At 41.2% G+C, this 23,568-nt stretch overlaps 2 protein-coding genes across 5 annotated transcripts in view; one reads left to right on the top strand and one right to left on the bottom strand.

Annotated features, from left to right (window-relative positions):
• Window positions 1-2,310, bottom strand: part of IQCG (IQ motif containing G) — a 33,705-nt gene extending 31,395 nt beyond the window's left edge. For both annotated transcript variants that reach the window (XM_061637564.1, XM_061637565.1), the window contains exon 1: window positions 1,702-2,310. In XM_061637564.1, coding sequence (XP_061493548.1) covers window positions 1,702-1,736 — 35 coding nt within the window. In that variant the 5' untranslated portion in view covers window positions 1,737-2,310. The remainder of the gene's footprint in view (window positions 1-1,701) is intronic.
• RPL35A (ribosomal protein L35a) lies at window positions 1,996-10,978 on the top strand. Of its 3 annotated transcripts, none has more exons than XM_061637567.1 (5): window positions 1,996-2,058; window positions 7,290-7,329; window positions 7,636-7,788; window positions 9,054-9,198; window positions 10,920-10,978. In XM_061637567.1, exons 2-5 carry the CDS (start codon window positions 7,319-7,321, stop codon window positions 10,941-10,943), a joined length of 333 nt encoding a protein of 110 aa, XP_061493551.1. In that variant the 5' UTR covers window positions 1,996-2,058; window positions 7,290-7,318; the 3' UTR covers window positions 10,944-10,978. The 3 variants fall into 3 exon arrangements, with proteins under 3 accessions (XP_061493551.1, XP_061493550.1, XP_061493552.1); XM_061637566.1 differs by having other exon boundaries at window positions 2,011-2,075; XM_061637568.1 differs by having other exon boundaries at window positions 2,020-2,044.
• The last annotated feature ends 12,590 nt before the right edge of the window (window positions 10,979-23,568 follow it).

Here is a 23,568-nt window from a genome sequence, read left to right as displayed (position 1 = left end):
CCAGATTATTGACAAGGACCAGTCGGTCCTCACATATTACACCTGTTCTGGCCCGTTTGCACTGGCTGCCAATTTGTTTCTGGGCCAGATTCAAGGTGCTGGTACTGACCTATAAAGCCCTACACGGTGTGGGCCCGCAATACCTGATGGAACGCCTCTCCCGCTATGAACCTACCCGTGCACTTTGTTCGACATCTAAGGCCCTCCTCCGAGTACTGAGTCATCGAGAAGCTCGGAGGGTAATGACAAGATCCAGGGCCTTTTCTGTGGTGGCCCCCGAATTGTGGAACAGTTGTTATCTTTTCGGCGCCAGGCTAAAACCTTCCTATTCTCCCAGGCATTTTAAATGCATTTTAAATACATTTTAAATATATTTAATATATTTTTAAGTATTTTGATGTGTTAATTGCTTTAGTTGTTTTTGATATTGTTTAATGCACTTGTATTTTATATTGTACTTTTATATGTTGTACACCGCCCAGGGAGCCATTGGTTATGAGCGGTCTATAAATGAAACTAAATAAATAAATAAACAGAAACCAGTAATGATTTGAAACGAATGCTGATGAAAGTTAAAGAGGAAAGCACAAAAGCACGTCTACAGCTTGAACGTCAAGAAGACTAAAGTATGGCAGCTATGAGAGAACTAGAAAAGGTCCTCAAATGCAAAGATGTATCACTAGTCCGGATCATTCAGACCATGGTACTCCTGATCTCTGCGTATGGATGTGAAAGTTGGACAGTGAAAAAAGTGGATAAGAGAAAAATCAACTCATCTGAAATGTGGTGTTGGAGGAGAGCTTTGCGCATACCATGGACTGCGAAAAAGACAAATAATTGGGTGTTAGAACAAATTAAACCAGAACTATCACTAGAAGCTAAAATGATGAAATTGAGGTTATCATACTTTGGACACATCATGAGAAGACCTGATTCACTAGAAAAGACAATAATGCTGGGAAAAACAGCAGGGAGTAGAAAAAGAGGAAGGGCAAACAAGAGATGGATTGATTCCATAAAGGAAGCCACAGACCTGAACTTACAAGATCTGAACAAGGTGGTTCATAACAGATGCTCTTGGAGGTCACTGATTCAAAGGGTCGCCATAAATCGAAAATGACCTGAAGGCATATAACAACACATTTACCTGGGAGTAAGTCCCATTGAACTCAATGGAGCTTCCTTCTGAGTAGTCACGTATTGGACTGCAGTCTACACTGTTTTATGTTATCCAGGGCATGAGGTTAATAGGTGACTAAGGCTGCAATCCAATACGCACTTAGAATCATAGAATCATAGAATAGTAGAGTTGGAAGGGGCCTATAAGGCCATCCAGTCCAACCCCCATTGAACCCAATGGAGCTTCCTTCTGAGTAGACATGTACTGGATCGCAGCCTAACACATGTAAATAACAAATACCCGTTTATTTTTTATTTTTAAAAAATCGTGGGCCACCACGCGAATATTTATTAGTAAGGAAAGCAAAGAATTTTAAATTTATAATCTGTTGGCCAGAATATCCACTTCGGGGGCGCGGGGAGAAGCCACAGGATTCCTTCCCCCACAGGGCTGCTCTTCTCCCCACACAAATGTTTCCCCCTTAACATCCAATATGAAGAAGAGTTCTGTGAGACTCGGAAGTTTGCGCACGTATTTTGCCGTTTCGGGGGGACTGTTCCCCCCCTCCGTTTCCGACTCACCCGAGGGGCTCCAGCTGAGGAGGACTCGTCGCCATGGTTACCACCAAGCTTCAGGAGGGGCCCTCGCTGAGAAGAGCGCGGGTTATGCTGAAGCCTGCCTGCTTTGTTTGTTTTAGACTTAACTCCAAGGGTCCATGGGGTGTCCTACGCGGTGCGGGAGCAGAAAGAAAGCTTGGTGTAAAAGCAAAACGGACAAAATTTCGTTTCTAAATGCTTGTTAGAAAGCAGATTTCAGACAGGCCAGTCGTATAGCCACCTCAGCAGAGACCTGCCGGGGGTCCTCGCGATTTCCTATCCCAGCTTGCCCCGCGGCTGCGCTCTTTCTTTCTCGCCGCCATCTTAGGTCGGTGCTGCTGGGTGAGACCCGAGAAGAGGTGATCTGGGTGGGAAGGGGCCAGAGAGCTGTGGGGAAGCGGCTCCAGAGGTGGGCGGAAAGGCCCGGCGAGGTTTGGCGATTGGGAATAGCCGGGTGTCGCGGAAGGCGGCGGCAGGATGGCTCGGATGCGGCCTGGATGCTGCCGGCGCACTCAGCCTGGGTCTTGGTTGATGCCTCTCTAGGAGAAAAAGGGTCCACCTCTGCCCCTTTAATTGCCTGGGAGAAGAGGAACATTTTAGTAGGAGGGAGGGAACTCTTGGCAGCCCAGGGCTCTGCTGTGGTCAGTGTTTGGTGAGGGGGGGAGATGAATTGGGGGTACAGAGGTGTCCTTGCTCTGACGCGTAATATAAAAAGAAGACCCCGTCCAGCATCCTGGTTTCCTTCACTGGCCACCCAGGTGCGTCTAGGAAGCCCACGTGAAGGCACCAGCCCTCCCCTTCACCCTGCCCTTAGCAACTGACGCTCAGAGGTTGACTACCCCTGAACGAGAAGGCTCCATTTAGCTGGTGCGGCTAAATTGTCCACCAGTGGCTATTCTCCCTTATTTTTTTTCTAATTCTCTTTAGGTGTGTGTGTGTTTAAGAAATTGTTTTTGTTTCACCTAGGTTGACCACAAATCACGGTGGGCTAACCTCTAATGTGGTAGGAGAGTAGGTTCTGGTCTGGGAGAGTGTGATATTTAAAGCTGGGAAACGTTTTTCAAGCCAAACAGCCATAGCTCATGAGGCAGAGCATGTGCTTTGTATGTGGAAGGTTCTTTGGATTCAGTCCTCAGAGTCTCCAGGGAAAAGGGTCTTGTTTAGCTGGACTGGGGAAAACCTCCCCCCCATAACTTGGAGAATTGATGCTAGTCAAGAGAAGACAATGCTGTAGCTTTTGAGAACGGGCAAAAAGGAAATATCAGTTCACACAGTGCGCATCTGCTGGCTTTGATGCCCACTTCGTGCATCTGATAAAGGCATTTACGCATAAGAAGAGTCCTGATGGATCAGTGGTTGGACAGATGCATGGAGGTGCACAAGTCTCATGGCTATTCACTAATTTGTTGTAGTTGTTATGTGCCTTCAAGTCGATTACGACTTATGGCGACCCTATGAATCAGTGACCTCCAAGAGCATTTGTCATGAGCCACCCCGCTCAGATCTTGTAAGTTCAGGTCTGTGGCTTCCTTTTTGGAATCAATCCATCTCTTATTTAGCCTTCCTCTTTTTCTACTCCCTGCTGTTTTTCCCAGCATTATGGTCTTTTCTAGTGAATCAGGTCTTCTCATTACGTGTCTAAAGTATGATAATCTCAGTTTCTTCCTTTTAGCTTCTAGTGATAGTTCTGGTTTAATCTGTTCTAACACCCAATTATTTGTCTTTTTTGCAGTCCATGGTATGCACAAAGCTCTCCTCCAGCACCACATTTCAAATGAGTTGATTTTTCTCTTACCCGCTTTTTTCACTGTCCAACTTTCACATCCATACATAGAGATCGGGAATACCATGGTCTGAATGATCCTGACTTTGGTGTTCAGTGATACATCTTTGCATTTGAGGATCTTTTCTAGTTCTCTCACAGCTGCCCTCCCCAGTCCTAGCCTTCTTCTGATTTCTTGACTATTGTCTTCATTTTGGTAAATGACTGTGCCAAGGTATTGATAATCCTTGACAAGTTCAATGTCCTCATTGTCAGCTTTAAAGTTACATAAATCTTCTGTTGTCATTACTTTAGTCTTTTTGAGGTTGAGCTGTAGTCCTGCTTTTTTGCTTTCCTCTTTAACTTTCATCAGCATCCTTTTCAAATCATTACTGGTTTCTGCTAATAGTATGATATCGTCTGCATATTTTAAATTATTGATATTTCTTCCTCCAGTTTTCACACCTCCATCTTGGTCCAGTCCTGTTTTCCGTATGATATGTTCTGCGTATAGATTAAATAAATAATAATGATAAAATGCACCCGTTTCACACCCTTTCCGATAGGGAACCAATCGGTTTCTCCGTATTCTGTTCTTACAGTAGCCTCTTATTCAGCGTATAGGTAGCGCATCAGGACAATCAGATGCTGTGGCACCCCCATTTCTTTTAAAGCATTTCATAGTTTTTCATGATCTACACAGTCAAAGGCTTTGCTGTAATCTGTAAAGCACAGGATGATTTATTTATTTATTTATTGCACATGTACACCGCCCCATAGCCAAAGCTCTCTGGGCAGTTTACAGCAATTAGATTTTCTTCTGAAATTCCTTGCTCCATTCCATTATCCAACTAATTAATTAATTAATTAATTCACTAATTAGAGCCCTTTGGAAGGCTGGCTTTCTGAGCAGCAGTTGGCATAGTAGTAGTGTGGGTGGCTGTGTGTCTAGGACAGGAGTGGGGAATCTGTGGCCCTCCAGACATTCTGGACTCCCATCAGCCCCAGCCAGGATGGCCAATGGGCTGGAATGATGGGAGATCATCTGGAGGGCCACAGCCTGCCCACCTCTCATCTAGGAAGTTCCCACCTGGAATCTAGCTTCAGACAAGCTGTTATTTTTCCAGTTCCATTTTCTTTTTGCTGATTGGGATGCTAACTCTGACCTACTGTGCACGGTTATTTTAAGGTTTGTGCCCATATTATTCTCCCAAAGAGTTCAGGGTAGCGTACATGGATAAATCCCACTTTATTCTCACGAGAACCTTTTGAGATAGTGTGGGCTGTAAGAGAGTATATTAATAAAATGACCTGAGGAGAAATCTAAATACACACCTCCACAATCCAGTTCTGGCACAGCTACATCACCTTGGTTCAGCCAGGCAGCGCAATATAAATGTTGAGCTGTACTGTATTATCAACTTTTAATGTTATGTGTCCCTGAATAACTTTATATGTCCAAATAACAAGGGGTTTGTATTGCTTTTGAAAGATGTTTTGACTTTTGTGAAACCAACTTATTTTGTGGCTGTCTTGCTGCAGAAAATGGCAAGTGAAGGGAGCATAATAGTTTCATATGTCAGAGTAATAAATGCCCATAGCCATTCGTCCAAGCCATTTCACCACTCTTATGTGGCCTGCATTTGTGACATTTGGCTAAAGCAATTGTTAATGAGCGGTAAGAGGGAAAGAGGTCTTTCGTTTGTTTGCAATAGTTTTTTAATGGCTTTAAATTATTATTGGAAAATGTGTGCAAAGATTCACAAGTGGTTTACTGATCTTTTATGGGGGTGCTTAGTAGGGAGAGGACAGTCAAGGCATTGAGACCTCAAGCTGGATGGAGAGAACTCCACTGCTAACTTCACCATGAAGGTTGAAGATCTGGCTTCTTTTGAGGCTCTTTTCTGACTGGGAATAATTTCTTCCGGTTAAAGAAGAAACGTGAGATTTCCCACATAGCTTTGTTTTGATTGTTGGAGTCTGGAATTCGTCAGAATTGTCTGTCTTCCAGCAGCTCAGACAGAGCGAGGATTTTTATGCTAGCTCAGCTGGATAAGTGACCCGGTTTTTTTTAATACGGATTAACAGGCAAACATCCTCCTGTCTACATTCATCATTTTCTTATCTATACAGCTAAAGAGATTTGTCAAAGTAACAGCAATTGAGATAACCTAGGTGAGGTAAGACTTTCCTTTTTTTTATTCACGGAACTAAGGGGGAAGAAAATATAAATAGCTTATCTTTTTTTTTATTGCAAAAAGCTGACATGGAAAATAGCATTTTAAAGATTACAACGGACGAGAGATTTCTGATTGGAAGAGATAAGAAATCTTTTTGATTTATGGCTGGGACTATTTTTCCTGATCTACTTTTTTTTTGACGAATCTGCTCATTCTCTCTGCTACTAGCTATTTCGACGCTGTGAACTAAAGCCGTTCTTACACTTCCGGGCAGATAAGAGATAAGGGCTGTCTAGCGGGTGACGTTAGTTTGTTGGAAAGATTAACTCCTTTGTAACTGGTTAAAGAAATAAGCTGCTCTTTGTTTGGGACATTGAAAATTGAAGGAGTTTTGTTCCTTTGGCTTTAAGAATGACAATTAAGAAGATCATGGATGTACAAGAAGGGACTTTATCTCTAGACATGTTTCAGAAAATAATGAATGGGATTAACTCAATAAAACAAGAACTGAGAAATAATAGACAAGCGTGGAGAATTGAATTTCACGAAATGAGACAGGAGCTGAAAGAAACTCAGGATTCTATGAGAAAGGAGAATAAAGATAGATCTGGAAAACAAAAAAAGGATGAAAGAGAAATTAAAGGCAAGGTTCAAACTATGGAGATTGGTTTAATTATGGACATGAAAAAAGATTTGGATTTCCTGGCTGTGATGGATCCTGGAGACAAATATTACAGTTTGGAATTCAGCGCTGTCCCTGAAGGAATTTAAGAGATTGGAGATAAAGATATTATCGGTTCAAAAAAATTCTTGGACTGGAATGATTTGATGGAACTTGAAATGGAGAAAGTTAACAGAATTAATCCCTGTTTTGTCAATGGAAAAACCTTCAAGAGATGTACTAGTGTATCATGTGGAAAAGAGGAACAGAGATGCGGCTTTGCAACAATACTTCAGTGATACGTTTGGATTTGATGGCAAGAAAATATCTGTGATGGAGGAAATTCCTATCAGACTTTTATTATATGACTATGACAGCAAGATTTTTGGGTGCGTAAAGATGGAAGATGGACCCAATATGGATAATGACAGAAGAGCGATTTAAAATTACTGGACTTAGTAGATTTGATGAGTTGGATTAATTGGCATGTTTATTTAGAAAAAAAAATTGATTGACATATATCTCAAGGATTGGAAACTTCTCTTTGACTTTTTGTGGAAGATTAAAATGATATGATGTTAATGAGATTTGAAACCAACTAAGATAACCGTTGGAGGAAGGTGATTTTATAATCTATTAAGAGATAGGTTTGTTATATATTATAGATTTATAGCTGAACTATGACAAATCGGAAGTCAATATTCTTTCTTTTTTATATATATATATATATTTTCTTTCTTTTTGTATTGTACTAGTTATTGATTTGTGTTGTTTTCTTTTTGTATTGTTTTGGTTTTGAAAATTGGAATAAAAATTAATTGAAAAAAAAAAAAGATCTGGCTTCTTTTGGGCAGCCTCTTGTGCTTGCTTCAGAAAGACTAGAATTACCCACCGCATATCTGTCAAATTGATTAGGCTGATGTTGAGCATATCCCAGCTGATAGCTCTTTGTATTCCTTTCCTTTCTCAGGCCTGCTGGGGACAGGACTTCAAGACGCCATGACTGGCAGGTAAGAAACAGTGTTCCTTGGCAACTTTTCCACTCGTCCGCTGACTTTACAACCTCTCACATGTGTGTTATTTATGTTGCATTAGTTTTCACTGTTTCATGCTAGAGTATTGCCACTGTACTACAAACTACAAATGGATTGTGTTAGAATATCCTAGCATTATAGAAGCATCTATAGTTTTTTCACCTATTCGGCGGCAACAGCAGGCTTTCTGTTGATACGGAGTCTGCTCTGCTCTATAGGCTTGCGTTGTAATGCAGTGTGCTGGAAAGGCTGGGATTTAATGGTGTGCACTTTCTTCCCTAGGTTGTGGTCTAAAGCCACTTTTGCTGGCTACAAGCGAGGCCTCCGAAACCAGAGGGAACACACAGCTCTTCTGAAAATTGAAGGGGTTTATTCCCGTAATGAGACGGAATTCTACTTGGGCAAGAAGTGTGCCTATGTGTACAAAGCAAAAAAGTGAGTGCCCATCAGCAGTGGAGGGAAAGAGTGCTTCACACTTGCATTTTTTGTGTAGTTTCTTAAGAGGGGGAGGGCCTCTGTGGCAGCACCTGTGTTGTGGAATTCCTTCCCCACAGAGGTGCATGTGGCATCTTTGCTCTTCAGCTTTGTCTGATGCTGAAGATGCACCTCTTCACCCTGGCTTTTGAAACCTGAGATGTAAATTTTAAGAGCCTTTAGTTATGATTGTGTTTTAAACTGTTTTTACTCATGTAGTTTATATTGTTGAGGCCCTCCCTGGGATCTACTGGTGAAGGGAGGGTAATAAACAATAATAATAATAATAAGCATTGTTGTTGTTGTTATTTAATATTTTTAATTATTTAATAATAATAATAATAATAATAATAATAATGCCACTGCTGTGGCTTAGAGGACACATTTTACTTTGTCTTGCAAAATAGGTGATCTTGGGTCTGGAACAAAGTTCAGAAATAAAACACATGTTACACTTGAGTACTGGTGGGTGTGAGGATGCGTGTGGATAAGAGAAGTGGCACCCGTGCAGGTTTGCTTCCTTTTTATGTCATACATGCATTTGGAGCAGTGTGACTTGAGAAGCTGCTACCTACTTGGGGTGGAGACTGCTAGGTTAGCAAAGGTAAATGGGTGTCCCCTTTCTCCCCCCCCCCTTCTTTTTGTGGTTGGTTAGTTCTTGCTGCAGTTTGCAGCTAATGTAGATGACGGCTTCTCTGCCTGATTCACTGAATCCTGCTGATCTGTAGGGCAATCTGTTGTCAAAGTGATCTAAGCCTTCTGCCTGCTGAAGACCTGGTAGGGATTGAAGCTTGACACTTTAGATCTCTCTGAATGAATGATTCCATGGGTCTCTGATTCTATTCATCCATTCAAGCCATCCCAGTCGTCATTGTACTGCTACAAGAATTTCCCAAAGCTCCTTTTCCATTCTGTAGTTCCAACTTGTGCAAAAGACAGCAAGTGGGGTGTGCTGCTGGGATCAGAGACAGTCAAAAAGTTCTCATTTTGAGAAAATCTGCATGCTGGTTCACACATTCATTGCTTTATCGAATGTAGCATTGGGACGACTTGCTTGCATGTGTGAATGAGTCACCGCAGAGAGAACTAGAACTTTCATGCTGCCTGATGATCAGTAGATACAAGCCGTGTGTTTGGTGCTGTACGTGCAAAGTAACACTTCAGTGAGTGTTCCTGCATTTGATGTGGACAGTATTGGGGCTTAATAGTTTGTTTGTCATTGTCAGTAACACCGTGACTCCTGGGGGCAAACCCAACAGGACCAGAGTAATCTGGGGAAAGGTGACCCGGGCCCATGGCAACAGCGGCATGGTGCGAGCAAAGTTCCGCTCCAACCTACCAGCCAAAGCCATTGGACATAGGATCCGAGTGGTGAGTACAAGAGCCACACATGTCTTAGTAAGGCCTGGAGAGGAGAGATTGTTTGGCCTTTTGTATAAACTGCCTGGAGGGTTTTTTAATAAATTAAAAGGCGGGGTATGCATGAAATGAAATGAACAGTGAGCAAGTTTTTGTGTATTGATAGGTTGGCACCCACATACAGGCGGGCCCCGCTTATACGGCAGGCTCCGTTCTGGACTGCCGCCGTAAAGCGGAAATCGCCATAAAGCGGAACCCATTGAGGATAATGGGGCGCGTTGCACGAAAATGAAATGACACTAAAATGGCGCAGAAGCGCAAAACTGGCTTTAAAACGGTGAATTTCCCCTAATTGAAAGCCGCCGCATTAGCGGAACGCCAGACAGCGAAGCCCCAGTAAGCAGGGCCCTACTGTACACTGTCCTGCTGTTTCCTGCTTGGTTGTCATGAGTGTCACAGTTGAGTTGTGATGTGTCGTGGAGGGCTGGTGACTGATATGGGCTGCATTGTGCCATTTTACTTCAAGGATCTCATTCACATGCTGTAGACAGGCAGACAGCTGAAACACCGTGTGCTGGTGTACAGTGTGTGGATGACCCTGTTAGCTTCTGACAAGCATGTCAGCTGACCAAGCCTGCCTCCAGTGGTAGATGTAAGGGTGAGAAAAGTGAAATGGTCAGGCTTGAACTCGGGATGAGTGCCCAGAAATGTTATTTGTTTACAAAAACATTTGTATACTGCTATTCCACAAAAAAATCAAAGTGGTTTACAACAATTCTAGCAGGACTCCAGAATGCAGTCAAAATCTCATCATTTCCAGACAACCTGTTTTTTGAGCATTCACCATTATTTGTTTGCACAAAGTTTGTGGAGAGGTTATATAATTCCCGCTGTTTATTGAGCATGCATTGTGATTTGTTTGTATCCTGTCTTCTCTTCTTCCAGGCATTTTAGGATGTATTTTTAAATTGTTTTTTTTTAAGTGTTTTTAAATTTGTATATTTGTTTTTAATGTTTTTAATTGTTGTAAACCGCCCAGAGAGCTTCGGCTATGGGGCGGTATACAAATGTAAATAACAATAACAATAATACAATAAGAGCCACACAAAAATTACAGACTTTTTGTAAACTGCATCTCTAGCACTATTACCAATAGTTACTGAAGTTGTGGTCTGGGGAAAACCTACCAGTAGATGTGACTGGCATGTTGACCCTATGCTGTGAGGCCCTCATGCAGGGCAAAAGGTGTCCTGTCCTGTCTAAACAGTGGTGAGAAGTTTGATTGCATGTTGGGAATGTAAGGTGATGAGTTTTAAGGCCAATGCTGCTCTGTGTTTCTGGATAAATAAGGAAGCTATGACCTGGGACTTGAAGAATTTGCAAAGTGAGGGTGCTTTCCAATGTGTCCATAAAAATTAGAGCCGATGAAATGACTGTCAAAATTACTAAAGGCAATGGGTGATATCCAGTGTTGGTCAGATGCTGAGTAGACCCATTGAAATCCGAGTCAGTTAATTTCATTGGGCCCACTCTGAACATGACTTCATTGGATATCAGTCAGTGTAATGTTGGCCGTTGATGATTCTTGTATGCGATATTGAGGATATAAGAAAAATAGTTTTGCATGGAGGTTTTCTTCCCTAGCTACGTGTTCATGGGGCATGATTTATTAAGACATTTCTGTAGTTTCCCCTTCAAAATGTCTAACCTTCCCTTTTTTTTTTTTTTTACAGATGCTGTATCCATCTAGAATCTAAATTTGGACTGAAAATAAAATTGAGACTATATTCCACTTTTGTATATTTGGTCTTGTCTTGTCTTTTTTGTTTCCTGTCCTTGAAGTTCAGACGTAGGAACATGATTTGTTCTACAGTCAGTGGAAGATGATTATTTCTTGTTATGGCACAGAAGTAACAGATGATTTTTAAAATAAAGCTGTAACCCATTTGTGGTTATCCACTTGTAGCATCCTTGCTTCTTTCTACTCAGGTTATCTGTTAGGATTTGAGATGTTTATGATCTCCCATAGTGTAAATCCCTCTTTATAGCAAGTGTGTTATCATAAAACCTGATACCAATACAGTTAATGTCAGTTGAAGGACGTGCCTGTCTTATGGTAGTTCTGAATCTCTCAAGTATTTTAAAATGCTGCGCCTTTAGCTCCAGTGGAAACTTTCTTCACTCAGCCCTCCACTTATTTGAATTAGCTGACTTACTTCACCTCAAATCTATAAATGAAAAGATGCCTAAACTCACACAGTTAAGAGTATATAAAACTGGATGAATTCATAATTTTGTTTACTTGTTCCCATGAACTGTGCCCCTTAGTCGTCCATATCTCTAATCTGATTGGTTCCCTGGCTACCAAAGTCACCTTAGCCCCATACCTTGCCAAGAATAGAATTGCTGGTTCCAAATCAGAAGATTGTATGTCCCTTTAATATCTCCGGAGCTGTTACTTATCCCATCTGACTCCTCTACAAGTCCCTTCACCCACCATCTTACCTACTGATGCAAATGGGACTTATGCTCTGTTACACCAGGGAGGGATGGGGCAGATTGGAAGTATATGTGGCTCAAGAGTTTTGCAAACTGTTAAACAGACACAATCTTCAGGGCTGCATACATATTTAAAGCATATTTAAATCCTGGGAACTGTGGTTTAAGGATGCTGAGAACTGTACACCTATTAGGAGTAAACTATGGTTCCCAGGATTTGGGGGACAGTGCTGTACACAGCCTAGGTTGCAACCTAGTAACCCTAGTTGAGAATCTCAGCAAGTGAAGGTGGGATCCAATGAAATTCCTAGTTACAGGTTTGACAGCTTAAAACTATATGCCCAGAAAGGAAGTTGAAGAGAAGGTGAAAGGCGACACAACTTCCTTTCTCCCAGTAAAATAGGATTTTTTATGGTTGTTGATGGTTACGGATGTTTGTAAGATTCCACCTAGTATTGCATGCAGAATTGCCCACATTATTCTGTATATTTGGGTTTTTGCTGCTCAGATACTGTTAAATTAGACCTGGTCTTCTCTTCTTTGAACTATGATATATTGAATTTCAGAGCAGCGTTCCGGTACCCCTTTGAAGGAAATAATCTGGTTCAAAGTGGGAATAAACGGAGCTAAAAAAATATGAACCTCCATCACGAGAACCTAATTTCTGCTTGAACAAAAGCTACTGATTTGACAACCCAGCACAATTGCTTATATTTAAAAATCCAGTCAGAAACAGCTCCAGTGGAAACTGCAGCTGTGACAAAATGGTAATAGCTTATTCAGGCAGCTACAGAGTAAAGTCTCATCTTTGTTGTTGCATGCCCTCAAGTCAATTACTACTTACGGTGACCCTATGAATCAGTGACCTCCAATAACCTCTGTTATAAACCACCCTGTTTAGAACTTGTAAATTCAGGTCTGTGGCTTCCTTTATGGAAACAATCCATCTCTTGTTTGGTCTTCCTCTTTTTCTACTCCCTTTCCCCCAGCATTATGGTCTTTTCTAGTGAATCATGTCTTCTCATGATGTGTCCAAAGTATGATAACCTCAGTTTCATCATTTTAGCTTCTAGTGATAGTTCTGGTTTAATTTGTTCTAACACCCAATTATTTGTCTTTTTCGTAGTCCATGGTATGCGCAAAGCTCTCCTCCAACACCACATTTCAAATGAGTTGATTTTTCTTTTACCTGCTTTTTTCACTGTCCAACTTTCACATCCATACATAGAGATCAGAAATACCATGGTCTGAATGATCCTGACTGTAGTGTTCAGTGATACATCTTTGCATTTGAGGACTTTTTCTAGTTCTCTCACATCTGCCCTCCCCAGTCCTAGTCTTCTTCTGATTTCTTGACTATTGTCTCCATTTTGGTTAATGATTGTGCCAAGGTATTGATAATCCTTCAAGTTAAATGTCCTCATTGTCAACTTTTAAGTTACATAAATCTTCTGTTATTACTTTAGGCTTCTTGACATTGAGCTGTAGTCCTGCTTTTGTGCTTTCCTCATCAGCATTCATTTCAAATCATTACTGGTTTCTGCTAGTAGTATGGTATCGTCTGCATATCTTAAATTACTGATATTTCTCCAATTTTCACACCTCCTTCATCTTGGTCCAATCCCGCTTTCTTTCTTTTTTTCAATTAATTTTTATTCCAATTTTCAAAACCAAAACAATACAAAAGAAAACAACACAAATCAATAACTAGTACAATACAAAAAGAAAGAAAATATATATATATATATAAAAAAGAAAGAATATTGACTTCCGATTTGTCATAGTTCAGCTATAAATCTATAATATATAACAAACCTATCTCTTAATAGATTATAAAATCACCTTCCTCCAACGGTTATCTTAGTTGGTTTCAAATCTCATTAACATCATATCATTTTAATCTTCCACAAAAAGTCAAAGAGAAGTTTCCAATCCTTGAGATATATGTCAATCAATTTTTTTTCTAAATAAACATGCCAATTAATCCAACTCATCAAATCTACTAAGTCCAGTAATTTTAAATCGCTCTTCTGTCATTATCCATATTGGGTCCATCTTCCATCTTCCATCTTTACGCACCCAAAAATCTTGCTGTCATAGTCATATAATAAAAGTCTGATAGGAATTTCCTCCATCACAGATGTTTTCTTACCATCAAATCCAAACATATCACTGAAGTGTTGTTGCAAAGCCGCATCTCTGTTCCTCTTTTCCACATGATACACTAGTACATCTCTTGAAGGTTTTTCCATTGACACAAAACAGGGATTAATTCTGTTAACTTTCTCCATTTCAAGTTCCATCAAATCCTTCCAGTCCAAGAATTTTCTTGAACCGATAATATCTTTCTCTCCAATCTCTTCAATTCCTTCAAGGACAGCGCTGAATTCCAAACTATAATATTTGTCTCCAGGATCCATCACAGCCAGAAAATCCAAATCTTTTTTCATGTCCATAATTAAGCCAATCTCCATAGTTTGAACCTTGCCTTTAATTTCTCTTCCATCCTTTTTGTTTTCCAGATCTATCTTTATTCTCCTTTCTCATAGAGTCCTGAGTTTCTTTCAGCTCCTGTCCCATTTCGTGAAATTCAATTTTCCACGCTTGTCTATTATTTCTCAGTTCTTGTTTTATTGAGTTAATCCCATTCATTATTTTCTGAAACATGTCTAGAGATAAAGTCCCTTCTTGTACATCCATGATCTTCTTAATTGTCATTCTTAAAACCAAAGGAACAAAACTCCTTCAATTTTCAATGTCCCAAACAGAGAGCAGCTTATTTCTTTAACCAGTTACAAAGGAGTTAATCTTTCCAGCAAACTAACGTCACACGCTAGATAGCCCTTATCTCTTATCTGCCCAGAAGTGTAAGAACGGCTTTAGTTCACAGCGTCGAAATAGCTAGTAGCAGAGAGAATGAGTAGATTCGTCAAAAAGAAAAAAAAAGTAGATCAAGAAAAATAGTCCCAGTCTTATCTCTTTCAATCAGAAATCTCTCATCCGTTTAATCTTTAGAATGCTATTTTCCATGTCAGCTTTTTGCAATAAAAAAAAAGATACGCTATTTATATTTTCTTCCCCCTTAGTTCCGTGAATAAAAAAAGGAAAGTCTTACCTCACCTAGGTTATCTCAATTGCTGTTACTTTGACAAATCTCTTTAGCTGTATAGATAAGAAAATGATGAATGTAGACAGGAGGATGTTTGCCTGTTAATCCGTATAAAAGAACGGGTCACTTATCCAGCTGAGCTAGCATAAAAATCCTCGCTCTGTCTGAGCTGCTGGAAGACAGACAATTCTGACGAATTCCAGACTCCAACAATCAAAACAAAGCTATGTAGGAAATCTCACGTTTCTTCTTTAACCGGAAGAAATTATTCCCAGTCAGAAAAGAGCCTTCTGACTGAATTTAAACTGGAAAAGTTTCATCCAAGACGAGAGCTCGTCTCAGAGGCTGCACAGGCGTAGGGATCCTCCTGGGAAGTCCGGTCCAATCCCGCTTTCTGTATGATATGTTCTGCGTATAGATGAAAGAAACGGTGATAAAATACACCCTTTTTGATTGGGAACCCATTGGTTTCTCCATGTTCTGTCTTTACAGTAGCCTCTTGTCCAGAGTATAGGTTGCACATCAGGATAATCAGGTGCTGTGGCACCCCCATTTCTTTTAAAGCATTCCATAGTTTTTCATGATCTACACAGTCAAGGCTTTGCTGTAATCTGTGAACCACAGAATGATTTCTTCTGAAAATCCTTGGTTTGTTCCATCATCCAACGTAGGTTTGCAATATAATCTCTGGTACCTCTTCCCTTTCTAAATTCACGTTGGACATCTGGCATTTCTTGCTCCATATATGGTAAGAGCCTTTGTTGTAGAATCTTGAGCATTACTTTACTTGCATAGGATATTATGGCAATAGTTCAATAATTACTGCATTCCCTGGGATCCCCTTTCTTTGGAATTGGGATGTATATTGAACACTTCCAGTCTGTGGGGCATTGTTTTCCATATTTAATGTATTTTAAGATCTGTTTTTATGATATTTTAAAGTGTTTTTAGCACTTTGTTTGCCACCCTGAGCTCCTGCTGGGAGGAAGGGCGGGATACAAATTAAATAATAAATAAATATTTGTTGACAAATTTTTGTCAACGTTTGGACAGATTCAGTCTCAGCTTGTAGCAACTCTTGGTATGCCACCTGTTCCAGGTGATTTGTTTCTTCCAAGTATTAAGAACAGCTTTCACCTCACATTCTAAAATTTCTGTTTCTTCAGCATATGGTTCCTCCATTAATAAATCTGTCATCCTGTCATCTCTTTTATAGAGTTCTTCAGTGTATTGCTTCCGTCTTTTATTTTACCTCGGTCAGTCAGTGTGTTCCCTGTTGATTATTCAACATCCCTACTCTTGGTTTAAATTTCCTAAATTTCCCTTTAATTTCTCTAATCTTTTGGAATAGGGCTCTTGTTCTACCCTTTTTGTTGTCCTCTTTTATTTCTATTCAATTATTGTAATAGTTCTCTTTGAACCTACATACTAGTCGCTGTATTGTTGCATTTAGGATTCTAACCATGTTTCTATCTCCTTTTGCTTTTGCTTTCCTTCTCCCTTTTAACAGTCTCATCAGTCATCCATTGAGGTCTTTTTAACTAGAAGTATTTGCATTCTTCCCTGATAATGTCTCTGACTTCAACCCATAGTTCTGGTTCTCTGTCAACTAATTGTAAAGCCTCAAATCTGTTCCTTATTCCATCTTTATATTCTTCTGGGGTGTTATTTAAATTGTATTTTGGCATTATGATTACTTTGTTGTTCTTTAGCTTTACTCTGATTTTCAATAAGATCAGTTCATGATTTGTACCGCAGTCTGCTCCTGGTCTTGTTTTCGCAGAAAGTATGGAACTTCCCCATCTGCTACCAACTATATAATCAATTTGATTCCTATATTGACCATTTGGTGATGTCCACGCCTACAGTCGTCTTTTTGGTTGCTCAAAGAAATGTGTTTGCCAGAAACAAATTATTGGCTTCACAGAATTCAGTAAGTCTTTCTCTTGCTTCATTTCTGTTTGCTAAGCCCCATTTCCCCACAATTCCTAGTTCTTCTTTGTTCCTTTTGCATTCCAGTCCCCCATGATTATCATCACATCTTGTTTTGGGGTGTGATGAATTTCTTCCTTCTGCTTAAAATCTTTCCAATTCTTTTTCTACATTTGCCATTGGAGCATAGACTTGGATGATGGTTATGTTAATAGGGTTCCCATTAAATCTCATTGATATAACTTGCTCAGACTTCGCGTTATAGTTCCTAATTGCTTTTGCTACATCACTTCTCACTATTAAAGCAACCCCATTTCTTCTTAATTTCTTATTTCCTGCATAAAATCTTTTGTAGTTGCCTGATCGAAAGTGTCCCATTCCCGTCCATTTTAATTTACTCACACAAAGTATTGTAATGTTGATACATTCCATTTCTTTGTTGACAACTTCTAACTTTCCCTGGTTCATGCTTCTCACATTCCATGTTCCTATTGTGTATGTCGTACAACTCCGGACTCTCCTTTCACATCTTTAGAGTGAGGCAAAACAGGTTTGACTACAAGTGCAACAAGAATCTGTGAAAGGTAGCTGGAAAAAATGGTGGAGCAAGTGTCTATTTATTTATTTAGTATTTGATTTATATTCTGCCCTTCCAGCAGGAGCCCAGGGCCTTTATTGGCTGGGTTGCCAATAGAGGGAGCTGTTTCAGCAGGTCTAAACTACGTTCTGCTAAACAACTAATCTCAGATCTCACGACCAAAAATCCACCTTTAATCTCAACCTGCACCATGTGGCCCATTGTCATATTTTTATTTTAAGTATTATTTTGACCTTAGGAACATACGCTGCTGCGGACTGAGTCAGACCATTGACCCATCTAGCTCTGACTAGCAGGGGCTCTCCAGGGTTTCAGATGGGACAAATCTAGCCTACCAGGAGATGCCAGGAATTGAACTATACAATGCAGATGCTCCACTGCTGAGCTATGACCCTTCCCCCTTCTCCTGGGAGGAGCTGTACACATCAGCATGGTGGTACAAGGAAAAGGCGGGAGACAAGCTCCTGCAGATTTCTTGCTGCATAAACATTGTGAAACATTTTTTAAAAAGGTATGCACTAGCTTCCCCCAGGTATCTTATGAACTTAAGATACATTAAAGCTCTAAAAATTAAAACTAAAAGCGGTGGCAAAGCTATACTAGGAAACAACCAATCCATAGCAAGGTTTAATGAAAGCATTTGTTCCAGCATTTGTGTTTCTAACCTTTGCTGTGCCTGACTTTTTTTAACCTGTTTTAGAATTGCTTTTATTTTGCTGCTGTCTGACACTGTTTTGTGATGGTTGTTTGTTGTTTACCTTTTGATGGCCTATTTAATTTTGCAAGCCACTTTGCGCAGCCATGGAGAGAAGAGGATAAAAAGAGTAAGGATCACATTTCTAAAAGCTGTCCAGAATAAGTCCAGAGTATTCCATAAATGGGGATGTTGCAATAAAAGTGGCCCTGTTTCAGTATGATGGGTGGCTTCTTGTTGGCGGTGGAGCATTTAGAGCAGTGCCTCCCCTGAGTATGCCAATGTACAGGCGGGTTTATATTGGAGATGGCGGCCCGCCCTTCAGATATCTTTATTTTTCCTTGGCACTTCTTGTTGGATCAGGAAACTACAGCACCTAAGTACGTAGTTTCTTACTTAGTTTCTATGTGTCCAGCTAGTTTTAAAATTCTGGGGGATGTATGTGTGGGGAGGGCATTAAACTTGGGGGCCTTTGAATGAGATCTGTGAAGCTTCTGTTCTGTGGCCATGCTGCTGTGTTGGGCTCTATATGAAAGAGGAAGGTAGACCTTGCCCTCTTGCCTCAGTAAACAGGTTGGATCAATAAGGCACACAGTGAGAGATTGGTACAATATTGTTAGCTATTGCAAGACTAGAGCTAGCTATGGTGTGGCCTGCAGCTGGCTCTTTCTAATCCATATTAGCAAATGAAGCAAGTTCCCAGTAAGCCGTATTTAAAAGATCTCACATGAATTCATCCAGTTTTATATACTCTTAACTGTGTGAGTTTAGGCCTCTTTTCATTTATACATTTGAGGTGAGCCTTGCAGATACCATGGACCGTGAAAAAGACAAATAATTGGGTGTTAGGACACATTAAACCAGAACTATCATTAGAAGCTAAAATGATGAAATTGAGGTTATCATACTTTGGACACATAATGAGAAGTCATGATTCACTAGAAAAAACAATAATGCTGGGAAAAACAGAAGGGAGTAGAAAAAGAGGAAGACCAAACAAGAGATGGATTGTTTCCGTAAAGGAAGCCACAGACCCAAACTTACAAGATCTGAACAGGGTGGCTCATGACAGATGCTATTGGAGGTTACTGACTCATAGGGTCGCCATAAGTCGTAATCGACTTAAAGGCACATAACAACAAGAAAAGGATACACCACTTTATGCATATGTGCTACACGCACATCAAATTTCCTTTGGTTATTTGGAGGCCAACTAATCCCTATGTATGAGGCTGGAAAGAAAAAAACATCCTGTTAAATTGACTAGAAGACCCAGGGGATTTCTTAGCTGGAGTGGGGTGGAGGTGGGAAGATGTTGCCTGCAGCATGCAATTTGGCTTATCTGCGTGAGCTGTTAGCAGATTCCATGTGCTCAGCACTCTTGGATCCTGCTGGTCTGGCCTGTGCAGGTTGGTCTGGGGCTATGGGATTGCTCAGGAGTGAATAGTCTTGCCTTGCAGCAGGCTTTTGTGGACCTAGAATACAGCCTTCAGATGCTGTCTGTTCTCAAACCAGCACTCAAACCCAGTGCTATCTGGAGCCAATGGAAATCATAGTCCCAAACATCTGGACGGCACCAGGTTGGCTGAGGCTTCCACAAATGTTAATGGGCAGCTGGAAGCTACCTGCTTCTGGGAAAGGGACTGTATCCTCTTCTGCTAGCTTGAAACATTTAAAGGGGTAAAGGACACACAGGTCTTTCCACCTTGTTAATTTCTCTTGCAGCAGTTTGGCAGTTGTAAGGAATGATCCTTGCAGTCTGCCAACTGTGGTCCCCACTCTACTGGGTTTATATGTGAGGAAGGCCATTTTTCTCCTCTGAATTTGATTCTGCTTGGTTACTTCAGTGTGCGTATGCTCAACTCTGTTTTGATGAGTTAAAAAAGGCAGGCCTGGATCCAGCAAAAGTTCACCTTGAGTCAAGGGGCAAAGTCCAAGCAAACAAAAAGTGTGGAATCAAAGAGGTCACAGGTAGCTTGATCCCCAGTTGCAACTGGCTGAGAGGCAGCCTTGGTTCCATCGGACACCTCTGGGGACATCAGAAAAGCTTCTAACCCCTCTGTGATGTGACTGCTGACCAGGGCACTGCCTGCCAGTCTTAGCATACCACTCTTGCTAAGTTGGCAAGTGCTTTTTAAAAGCCGCTCATGAGGGCTGGAAGACAAAATTATTCTCTCATCACTGAGCAGGAAAAGAAAACCTTGGCAGCAAGCAAGACCTCACCTCTGTTAATCAGTAAAGAAAGGTAAACATGCTTGATGTGTACGGTGTGGGTGATGCTCACCTTTCCAACTATGCTTACGTAGAAGATTGAAAAGAAGGTTAGGTTATAGGTTGCCAGCGGCAGGAAACTGAGTTGAACATTAGGGAAAAGTTCCTAATTCACAAGCTATTCCTCCATGCTGTCTATCCAGATGTGCACTACGTGTGTATGCATGCGCAGGGAGGTGGCTGGTAGCTCAGCACACCCTCTCACAAACCCCATAAACACAACTCCTTTCCTAATTCTTATCCCACCTGCTCCTTAAGGCTCTAGGGCAGCCTTTCCCAACCAAGTACCCCCCTGGTGTCTGGGGCTATCAACCCCATCAACCCTAGCCACCATATAATGTCCAGTGATCAGGGATGGTGGGACTTGTAGTCCCAAACATCTGAAGGAATGTTATGCTGGCAAAGGTCAGGCTTCAGATGGGTACTGCTGGGACTGGGTGTATGCCATGTCATGTTTCTTTTTTAAATTAATATTTATAGGACACGAAAGGGAGGAAAATAAAAAGTGCAGGAAAGGGAAGGAAATCCTTGGGACTAGTGCAGACACAGAAACTAGCTCTCTGAGAACCTCAGATTTCTCTCTGTCTTCCACCCTACGCAAGTTTCTACCCCTTATTGCTGTGGAGATATGTTTGGGGACCTAATCTCAGAAACACCAGGGGAGTTCCTGATGTCCACTGGCCTGGGTGTACAGTGTTGGTGCCCCATCAATCTTATGACCATTCCCCTGGATGACAGGAATGCATAATGCCAAATAGTCAAAATTGTGGAATAAATTGTGCAATTTCTTTTTTTTTTAATGCAAATTTAATTTTTATTGTTGTAGAGCTTGGGAGTGGAGTTTTTATTAATTTATTTCTTAGCACAGCTCAGTTGGGCAAACACTACTGTTGTATATTCAAGTTGTTATCGGCAACAATGACCCATCTGTCCCTTCCTCATTCAGAGAAGCAAGAGGCATTAACAAAGTTTGAGGACACATTTCAGTCAGGCAAAAGCAGAGCATGGAATAGGGCTGGGGGCTTGCCTTGGGTAGAGTCCCAAGGGCCAAATAGAGAGGCCTGGACTCTGGAAGGCCATATTAGATCCTTGGGACTGAGGCAACGTACCCCTGCTTTAAATGGAAATGCCAGGGAACTCATGTACTCTGCTACTGATTTACTCCGTTTTGTTTTTCAAAGTTCCAGAGTGCAGGTTCCCCTCACAGCATACTACAGTACTCATTCTTAGCAGACACGATGTACTTAATCAACCAAACATGTTCCTGAGCCAAAATTCGTCAATATAAAGGAAAAGACAAAGCATAAAGGAGCAGCCACTACTTTTGTTGTGGTTTTGAGTCTACCAAGTTCATGGGATTTACTCTGAAGTAAATGTGCATTGGATTGCACAGCCTTAATCTCTCAGTTATGTTTTCCCCTGCAGGTAAGGACAAGCAAAAATGTGTGCTCGTGACCCAAATAGGATGAGGAGAGTCAGGTCAGACTTTAGGTACATGAAAGGAAGTGCTAAAGGCCATGTTTGCTTACAGGAGATCGTGCTGGATTTTACAGCTTCAGGATGCTACTTTGTATTTTTATTTTTTTTGCATTGCAATGGAGATTCTGGCACTCCAAAGGGATGTGGTGCTAAAGGGAGAGAATTTTGAGGCAGTACAGGGCCTGCCTCTTCCCCACGTTAAGTTACACTTGCCATTTTGTGCCACTGTGAAATCATAGAATAGTAGAGTTGGAAGGGGCCTATAAGGCCACCGAGTCCAACCCCCTGCTCAGTGCAGGAATCCAACTTAAAGCATAGAATAGTAGAGTTGGAAGGGGCCTATAAGGCCATCCAGTCCAACCCCCTGCTCAGTGCAGGAATCCAACTTAAAGCATACCCAACAGGTGGCTGTCCAGCTGCCCCTTGAAGGCCTCCAGTGTTGGTCATTGGTTTCATTGTTGTACTGCTCTGTGTTTTAGGGTACTCTCATGAAACTAGGACTACAACCCTAAACACAGTTTTTTGGGAGTCTCCTTGAAGTCATCAATATTTGCTTCTTTTATTAATTACATTCATACCCCACCTGTTCTCCAAAGAAATCAAGGTGACATACATGGGTCTTCCCAACCAACTGCCCCCATGTTGACTTCACAACCACCCTTTGAGGTAGGCTAATTTGAGAGAGTCTACCCCAAGGTCACCCAGTAAGCTTTATAGCTGAATGGGGATTTGAACCTGGGTCTCTGCACTACTAGGCTGATTGCTATGCCACGCTAGTTTTTCTGAGCACTTCTGTGATCTCGCGCCTATCACAGAAGCGCTGCAGCTTAGTGGCAGGCTAAATGCTTTGCATGCAGAAGGTCCCAGATCCACCCCCCAGCATCTCCGGAGAGGGTCAAATGCAACCCTCCAGACCTCAGGCCTCTTTCCGATCCATCCCCTTTGCTGACCCTGTTTCTGAGTGCTTTCGCCTGGCTAGAATATGTCCTCACGCTTGCCTGGATGGAGAGATGTGTACAGAAGCTCTGGCTGAAATGTATGTGGCTGGAATGTGACCTGCGGTAGAAAGCTAAGAGTCAAATCTGTTGTTGTATTTACTTTCGCTTCTGGCTCAAGGATGGGAGGCAGAGAGTAAGAATAAATGGATAGATCTCCCAGCGGAGGAATAAAGAGGTGGGGTCCACGAAGCATCTGTCTTGCTTTTCAACTTGTTTATAAATGATCTGGAGTTAGGAGTGAGCAGCGAGGTGGCCAAGTTTGCTGCTGATACCAAATTGTTTAGAGTGTTTAAAACAAAAAGGGATTGAGAGAAGCTCTCACAACAGGCTGAATGAGCGTTAAAATGACAAATAGGATTAAATGTAAGCCAGTGTAGAGTGATGGACCTGGGATGGGCACTCTACATTTCACCTGTATGCTAATGGGGTTTGATCTGGTGGTATGTGAAGAAGAAAGAGATCTTGAGGTCAAGGTGGACAGCTCAATCAAAATGTGGACCCAGTTATGTGGCAGCTGCACAAAATTGTGAATTTCATTGTTAGGAATCGTTAGGAAAGGGGTTGAAAATAAAATGAACACTATCATGATGCTATTATATAAATCTATGACAGTGAAAAAAATGGATAAGAGAAAAATCAACTCACTTGAAATGTGGTGTTGGAGGAGAGCTTTGCGCATACCATGGATTGCGAAAAAGACAAATAATTGGGTGTTAGAACAAATTAAACCAGAACTGTCACTAGAAGCTAAAATGATGAAACTGAGGTTATCGTACTTTGAACACATCATTAGAAGACATGA

Source organism: Rhineura floridana, chromosome 7, assembly GCF_030035675.1.
Source record: "Rhineura floridana isolate rRhiFlo1 chromosome 7, rRhiFlo1.hap2, whole genome shotgun sequence".
Lineage (NCBI taxonomy): Eukaryota > Metazoa > Chordata > Lepidosauria > Squamata > Rhineuridae > Rhineura > Rhineura floridana.
Note: the sequence above shows the minus strand (reverse complement) of the source record. Positions and strands in the feature narration are given on the sequence as shown.